At 37.2% G+C, this 8,587-nt stretch overlaps 2 protein-coding genes across 3 annotated transcripts; both read right to left on the bottom strand.

Moving 5' to 3' along the window:
- Positions 1 to 267: 267 nt before the first annotated feature.
- LOC142531660 (protein TIC 20-v, chloroplastic-like) lies at positions 268 to 2,156 on the bottom strand. The gene is made up of 2 exons (XM_075637882.1): positions 1,203 to 2,156; positions 268 to 876 (listed from the first exon to the last, which is right to left on the bottom strand). The coding sequence occupies exons 1-2, from the start codon at positions 1,615 to 1,617 to the stop codon at positions 629 to 631; spliced, it is 663 nt and encodes a 220-aa protein (XP_075493997.1). The 5' UTR covers positions 1,618 to 2,156; the 3' UTR covers positions 268 to 628.
- Positions 2,157 to 2,287: 131 nt separating this feature from the next.
- Positions 2,288 to 4,917, bottom strand: LOC142531647 (uncharacterized). Of its 2 annotated transcripts, XM_075637871.1 has the most exons (7): positions 4,760 to 4,917; positions 3,902 to 4,048; positions 3,737 to 3,784; positions 3,448 to 3,505; positions 3,187 to 3,324; positions 2,778 to 2,946; positions 2,288 to 2,689 (listed from the first exon to the last, which is right to left on the bottom strand). In XM_075637871.1, the coding sequence occupies exons 2-7, from the start codon at positions 3,988 to 3,990 to the stop codon at positions 2,613 to 2,615; spliced, it is 579 nt and encodes a 192-aa protein (XP_075493986.1). In that variant the 5' UTR covers positions 3,991 to 4,048; positions 4,760 to 4,917; the 3' UTR covers positions 2,288 to 2,612. The 2 variants fall into 2 exon arrangements, with proteins under 2 accessions (XP_075493986.1, XP_075493976.1); XM_075637861.1 differs by having other exon boundaries at positions 2,288 to 2,685; positions 2,779 to 2,946; positions 3,737 to 4,048.
- Positions 4,918 to 8,587: the final 3,670 nt, after the last annotated feature.

Below are 8,587 nucleotides of genomic sequence, written 5' to 3' on the forward strand. Positions count from 1 at the left end.
CGTTGTAAAGACAATCTTTTAAACTGGTTTTTTGTTTATACTGTACTACGAGGCTTGTTGTTTTCAATTGTGTGGTTGTAAAACAACGCCGGTGTCAACTAACCCCGGCTCGGGGCGTGACAGCAACACCATGTTGAAGGTCATCCATAATCTATTTTTCGAATATTTCAGCGCATGATGCATTGTATAGCAAACTGCAACTGAACTAGAATATTTTTTGGTAGCCTTCACACACAAGGAAAAAAATAATCTTGCAACACCTCAACAAAGGACAAACTCGAATGCGTCGAGGTTAAGAAATCAATAATCAATCCCTTATACCAGGTAAATCATCGCTGACTTCTCTAAAATACAAAGTAGACATTCATTAATCAATAATTGCCACCAAAATTTCATACCTCAAGAAATCAATAATCAATCCCTTTTACCAAGTAAATCATTACTGACTTCTCTAAAATACAAAGTAGACATTCATTAATCAATAATTGCCAGCAAAATTTCATACCTCGACCAGATACAACAGCTTATCAAGGAAAACCTGAAAACAAAACTAGCTCAGCATACCAACTAAATTAAAATTTATCAACTTAAGACACGATACTTGGCTAAAGATTGTCATACCATAGCTTCACATAACTTGCCTATCAGCAGCCTCAGCAACAAGAGGCAACCTTGGAAGTTGGCCCAGCAAACAGGAAGAAGATCCATAAATCAAGCAAACGAACAGAAACAAGAACACAGTACTATCCAAACTCATAACTAAATCCAATCCCACACCCTCTCTAGGGCTGAAACTTCTCTCCAAAAGGTCAAGAAATATCAAGAGCACGTCAAGAACTATAGCCTGCATAGTATTCACTACAAAAAAAAAACGGAGTTAGCGACGGTCAAAACCGTCGCTAAAACCGTCGCAAAAGGGTCAGGCGACGGTTTTCACGACGGTTTGACAGTCCGTAACGGGAGGTTGCGTCGCCTTCTAGAAGCGACGGTTTTTCAACTCCCGTCTCATGTAGCGACGGTTTTTTTGAAGAAAATCGTCGCTATATTTGCGACGGTTTTATAAAACCGTCGCTCCATTAGCGACGGTTTATATAAACACCGTCGCTAATATAAGCGATGGATATATAAAACCGTCGCTACATGAAACGACGGTTTTTTTGAAGAATAATATAGCGACGATTTTGAAAAAGCCGTCGCTATATTAATCGGCGTGAAATTGGGATTCCTCACAACAACAAAGTAAAGGGTCAAGAATACCAGAAGCCCATTAAAAGGAAAGCTCTTGAAGATCTTAATAGCGGGAAGAAAGGGCTGGATGATGGTTTGGAATGGAGAGAACTGTGTGATGACATATTTTCCGTACTGAATTCCATCAAAGAAAGGGTAGAAGTAGGTGATAGCTGAGATTAAACGGTCAGGCGCATTAGCTGAGTTGCTACCCTTGGATTGGGATGTGATGGTGAATTTTCTGGTAGTTGTAAGTTTTCTCAAGGGCGGAGTGCGGAAGTTGAGCGGCGAGAATCTGAGGCTCGGATTTAAAGATGAAGAAAACGCGTAAAGTGGTTGCTTAACAAATGTAGCTGCAGGGGTGGAGAAGAGATTAATGGTCGTGGCCATCGCTGAACGAGACTGAAAATGGCCGAAAAAATCTCAAAATTGGGGTGAGTGGATGAATTATGTGTCGTAGATTGCATTGTACAAATCTCGAAACTTGTATCTACCAAATATGACCCAAATAGGCCAAGGTCCAACTTCTCTGGGCTTATAAAAAACTGTGTTGATGGCACCCGCCTCTCCCAAATGTATTCTAAAACAAAAGATCCGTTATCAGACGCTCTCTAAAATTATTCGTAAGGAACTTGGTTCAGATTTTGAAATGTATGCTTTCTTGGAAGTAATATATCTTAAATTAACAAGGTTACTGCATTAACTCATAAAATAAGTAAAACTATATCTTAAATCAACAAGTTTACTGCAATAACTTATAAAATAAGTAAAAATTCAAAATATTAGATATTCACATAAAATCATTCTTCGGGCGAGGCATTTCGAATTACAAAACTTTTATGTAAAGCTGCCTATCTCGAGTGAAGAAAGTGATTGATCAAGCGTGAGCTCGTTTTTACAAATGTGAAATCGTGTAGAACAATGGAAGTTTTTGACGGAGCAAACCACGTGGGATGATAAGGAATGGCATGAAGAGGAAAAGCTTGATAGGAATGTAAGATACAGTTATTTTTCTTGCGCATGGAAATTTCAAAATTACAGAAGCTATACAAAGACACTGTTATTAGAACTGGCATATACGTCGATGGCTTGTAGCTCATCTAAAACCAAGGTTCAAGTTTGAGACGATGTACCGGATTCGAGATAATTGTAACAAACTCTTCCTCCAATCACAAAATGAACCACCAACATATCCACTTGGGAAACTTTCAGTTCATTGCAAATTAGAGCAAATATACACGACCAAAATTATATATCAACTCAATACAAAAATCTAGATGGAATACAAGAAAGTGCTTCCTTGACCAAAAAATAAGAATCTTGTCTATATACCCATGAAGCAGGCGTGATGAAGCTTTTAGTCACTTGTCAAAAGAATGAAATTCTCAGTTCTCAATGCTATCATCAATCTTGCCACCAAGGAGGATGTTCTCAATTAGTTGGTTGATAGAATTTCCTCTACCCCGAGTAATTTGCAAAATAAATGAAATGCAAAAAACTAAACAGCTGAAAACTAATGATATGTTAATAGTGTGCAATACGGCTGCTCACCTTGATGCCAATTGCTGTTGCTGTTTTTATCTTAATCAGCTCGCCTAATCTTAAAGATCCTCTCTTACTATCTTTCATAAAGACGAGAGGCACATTTCTTGAATCAGCCAAAGCAGGCAGATGTTTCGTTAGCCACCGAGGATTGCAATCGGATGCTAGAAATATTGCCTACACATACACAACATTTAATCTCTTGTTAAAATAAACGCGGCTAGCAGGCATCGATTCCGAGAAGACGATCATCACTTGCAATGGCCAAAGATAAGAGGGATTCAAAGAGCACGGGGTATACACTAGCCAAAAAATCAAAACGTGGCACAACCAGACAGAATTGGATTTAGCAAATCACAAATTAATCCACCACAACTAGATGAAAGTGCCAAAGGGGAATTATCACAAACAATTGACCTGAAGGTAGAGTCTCGGGGCTTTGCTATCATCATGATTGGGTGAAGGAGACTCCTCAGAAGACCCTGCCATGCCCCTTCTCGGAGGCATCCGTTCAAGCACACGCATGACTTCATTCACCCCGACTGAAAATTGTTGCTGATAATCACAAACATTTTAAATTCAAAAGTTGATACAAAAACAGAATGAAAACGTACAAACAAAACGAGTGCGAGCAGAGAATGGATACTGAGATGAAGATCATTAATGCAAAATTAGAACCTTGACCCAAAATTTATAAGGTAAAGCTGCATCCAGAGCTCTAGCCGATTCTATCTCCCTGCCCAAAGAACCATCCAAGTTCCCTTAATCTCACCCAATTCAAAAGCAAAAGCATTCAACTTATATTACAATAAAAGCCAGATCAAAGCAGTCCTCATATTGAAAAAATTCAAAATTTCATGCATAATAGTTGTTTCTCTAAAACAACAAAATCTGACCAACTCATTAAATCCCTTTTCCATAAAAAGCGGTGAAAAATGTATCGACTATTCATCACAAATTATATTACCTCTGGAATGATTTGAGAAAAGTGGCAAGACTTTCTCCATCAAAGAAACTGCATGAACACACATTTGCAACAATCAGATTCAAGTACAATGACAAACTCACAGACACGAATAAAGGCCCGCAACCGCAATGAATTAGAACGAGCGAATAAAGGTGATTCACATACAGCTGGGACTGAATGTGAGCAATCGGATCTTCTACAGCCTCGGCGGTGGAAGACTCAGCATCGCCCGCTGTTCTCTTCTTACTTCGCATGTCCGCAACAGCCCAATTTGTTTTTTTAGAAAAACAATTCTTGTAAATCGTAAAAGCCCTAAATGCATCGTTGGCGTTGATGAAATCTATATATATATATATATAGATATAGTATGAAAAAATTATGGCAAGAAATGTACTGATCTATTTTATATTTGATAAATTTTAAACTTTGAATGTATTTTGTTATATTCGAGATTTTTTCTTTATCATAAAATATTTTTCCGCGTAATTTATATATAGAAGACCTTTATCTACAATTATTGCCATATTTTGTGAGCTTCGCTCAGATAACTGAGATAAGGGCTCGATTATCTAGAACCTTTTGTAGGATCTCGCTTTTTTCGAGTCTAAACGCGGCGAAAGTTTTAAAATTTTATTTTATTTTGACAATCAAAATATTTTTTTAAGCACTCGTATGTTTTTAATAATTAAACATACATAGGATGTTTAAAACTTTTACCTTTAGTAAACAATTTTCACTTGGCTCCAATTACACCGATTAATATAGCGACGGTTTTTTCAAAACCGTCGCTAATATAAGCGACGGATATATAAAACCGTCGCTACATGAAACGACTGTTTTTTTGAAGAATACCGTCGCTATATTAAGCGACGGTTTTGAAAAAGCCGTCGCTATATTAATCGGCGGTTTTTTTAAAAAACCGCCGTTTAAGTAGCGACGGTTTGTAACCACAATTCATAAAAAAAACTACTACGCAAAAATTATAATTATGTAGTAAATTTTCGGTAAAAAAAAAATTAAAACCTGATTTGCGCGATGATATGCAGCTCCACGTAACGCTGGAAGATCGCACCGACGAGCAAATCTACGAAATAAATACGAAAAAATGTTAGTACAAAATAAAAAAATCGAAATTTCGAAAAAATTGATAGAGTTTAACTACTACTAGAGATAGACGAAAAATTGTTTAGGAAAATGTTCGCGAAACTCGGTATATATAGAATCATAGCGACGGTTCTTCCCAAACCGTCGCTATAATAGCAACAGTTTGGCAAAAACGGTCGTCAATCTAGATCGGCGACGGTTTTTTTATAACCGTCGCTATTATAGCGACAGTTTTTGTTGAACCGTTGCTATAATAGCGACGGTTTTTAATAAAACGGTCGCTTATCAAATTAAGCGACGGTTTACTAAAAACCATTGCTATTATAGCGACGGTTTTAATAGAAACGTCGCTATATTAGCGACGGTTTTTATATAACCCGTCACTAATATTGCGACTGTTTGACAAACATGTCGCCATTTTGTACGACGGTAGAATACAAGACTGTCGCATAATGCGACGGGTAAAAAACCCGTCGCACAAAATAACGACGGGTTTATCAAACAGTCGCAATAGTAGCGACGGTTCATGAAAAAAAGTCGCTAGTATAGCGACGGTTTTTCTTGAACCGTCGCTTCCGTCGCTATGCCTTCCGTTTTTTGTAGTGATAGTTGTTGGCCAATATTTCCCATGTCCAAATAGCTCATAGACAAACTTAATAAGTCATGGTTAGATTAAAAAAAACACATCATATGTACAAAAGTGACTCTAAGACATACTTTACACGTATCAAAACTTCAATGAAATAAATGACAATATTCAAACTCCCCAGCATAACCTGTGTCATATTTGTATCTCATGTTTGTGGACATTCTGAATTGGGCAATGTTTGCTACTAGTAAGTTCCCTGTATATGACGGTTGCAGCAACTGCCAATTCCATAGAAATATTTTTAGCAATTATTCCTCTCTTATGCTCATATGTTCTTTCTATAGGAACCGTGTTCACTTGGTTTCCGTCAGAAATCCTTCTAAGATATTATGACTTACGTGATCCAAAATACGATGAACTCTCATTGACTTGGTGCTCCCCATTGTTGGATCCCGGTTTTCTACGTGCTCAAACGCAGCGGAAGTTTTAAAATTTTTATTTTATTTAGACAATCAAAATATTTGTTTGAGCACTCGTATGGTTTAAATTAAATAAACATTCATAGAGCGTTAGAAATTTTATAACCTTTGGTGAATTAATCACACGGCTCCAACTATTTCGGGTTTAGCGGAGATAGCTCTTGATGAATCCCTACGAACTTTCTTCAAGAACTCCTTTCTTCTAATTAGGTCCACTACTAGATGGTTTGATCCTCTTCTAATTTGCTCTAGAAAAACTAGAAGATATTTTAACGTTGGAGATCAAAATCGAGAGACGGCTCAACCTTTTCTTTCAAAAGAAATGGCCGAAAATTGAGAGGATTTGGGAGGAGGATTTTCAAAAATATGGTCTCTTGTGGTGGCTAGGGTTAAGTCTCCTACTTATATAAAACCTCAATGACCTAATTACCATAATAATAATTGGACCTATTTAATTAATATTAATGAGCTTGGTTAATTAATTGGACTAGTCCAACTAGTTTTAAATAATTTATCAAAGTCCATTAAACTTTAGTTATTTAGTATGTTGGACTTGTACTCCTACAAGCTCATTTAAACATACTTCCCACCAATTTTAATTTAATATTTAATAAACTCAACTTTTGATTTTAATAAATTAAATTTATTATAAATTCAACATTTGAATTTATTACATAAATTGTAAATTCAACTCCTTGAATTTTATCACTTCCAAAATTTAATATTTAATAAATCCAATTTTTGAGTTTAATAAATTAAATTCTCAAATTTTATAAATTCAACTCCTTGAATTTATTCTCTCAAAATTTAATTATTATAAATTCAACTCCTTGAATTTACTATATCATAATATAAATTCAACTCTTTGAATTTATTCTCTCAACGGGAACAAACGATCCAGTCCTTGTGTGACCCTCAATGGTTCAGGGATACAGCTAGCCGTGGGTCATTGTGATTCAGAATAACATTTATTCTTATTCGGGCTTACCCTAGTTAGCCTCATTCTTTTCATCAACACCTTAATCAAGAATGTCAGAACTCATTTCTGATTGCACCAATCAAATCATGGTAAGAGCGTCTAGTAGCATCACCCCATGATCCCCTAGGTATCACTGATAGTGCCTACAAGAACCAGTCGATTATGATTAACGTACAGTACGGTCCCTTCATCTCATATATCTCGATCGAATCTGCAACCATTGGTTCATTGAGGGTTGCATATTAATTCGATAGCTATGTGACACATATAATAGTGGCATCGCGTATACTATTGAAGAACTCCTTCTCCAACGTACATCTTATAATCTGGCCAGAGATTCCATACACTATTATTACATCAGATCACATAGGATATCCACACCCATAGGTGAGCGGTGAATCCCCGACTACAATGCACTGGCTCCTATATGTGTCGCAACTGTACCCAACCTCGCTACCTGATGACTCTCCTGGAGCCAGTAAACTAGTCAAAGCACAGCCCTAGCATATAGAGCCTCAGTGTTGTCCTGGGTCGTAAGGACTAATAGTGTACAATCATAACCACAGACTTATCCTCTCGATGAATGATAACCACTTGAAAAGTCCGATGGAGGGTTGTTCGGTATAATCATCATATGACTACCCATCTGCATGTTTGGACATCTCTATGCTCTTACCAAGAAACGTAGTACACAACATCACATATGCTAGTCTCGAGCTCGTGCAACCTTTATCCCTGTTTTAGGCGGCTGAATCAACTAGAAACGAATTTAGAATATGCAGTGTTTACAAATGAGTTTCAACATCAAATTACGATTCATTTGTATTAAATCATAATCAAGGACTTTATCTATGCTGCTTGCATGGGTATACAGATAAAGTATAACTAAACCATTAAAAAGTAAATTATATTAAAATAAAGATTGTTTATTACACTTGAGTCAATAAATTCCTCAGCCAATAGTTGGCTTACAGGGCACCTACTCTAACAATCTCCCACTTGCCGTAGAGCCAACTACCCATAAACTTTAATACCATTGCTTCACGATGCTTTTCAAACAATGGTCAAGGCAAGGGCTTTGTAAGTGGATCAGCAACATTATCTGCAGAGAGGACTCTTTCGACTGATATATCTCCTCTTCCCACAATCTCCCGGATGATGTGGAACTTCCTCATTACACGTTTGGATAGCTGATGAGACCTTGGTTCCTTTGCTTGCGCAACGGCATCAGTGTTGTCACAGTACACCGGGACTGGATCAACTCCATTAGGAATAACGTCCAACTCTTGGACAAAATTCCTCATCCAAACTTCCTCTTTGGCTGCATCAGATGCAACAATGTATTCAGCTTCAGTGATGGAATCCACAACGGTGTCTTGCTTGGAACTTTTCCAAGAGACACCCGCACCATTTAGCATGAATACAAAACTAGAGGTCGATTTCGAATCATCTACGTCACATTGGAAGCTAGAATCAGTGTAGCCTTCCAATTTTAATTCTCCACCCCCATAGACCATGAACAAGTTCTTAGTTCTTCTCAAGTTCTTAAGAATATCTTTCACGGCCTTCCAATGTATTGGACCAGGGTTTGCCTGATATCTTCTTGTAACACTCAAAGCGTAGGCAACATCAAGATGTGTCGATATCATACCAGACATGATATTACCAATAGCTGATGCATCTGGAATATGTGTCATCAT

This window comes from Primulina tabacum, chromosome 2, assembly GCF_025594145.1.
Source record: "Primulina tabacum isolate GXHZ01 chromosome 2, ASM2559414v2, whole genome shotgun sequence".
In the NCBI taxonomy this organism is placed as follows: domain Eukaryota; kingdom Viridiplantae; phylum Streptophyta; class Magnoliopsida; order Lamiales; family Gesneriaceae; genus Primulina; species Primulina tabacum.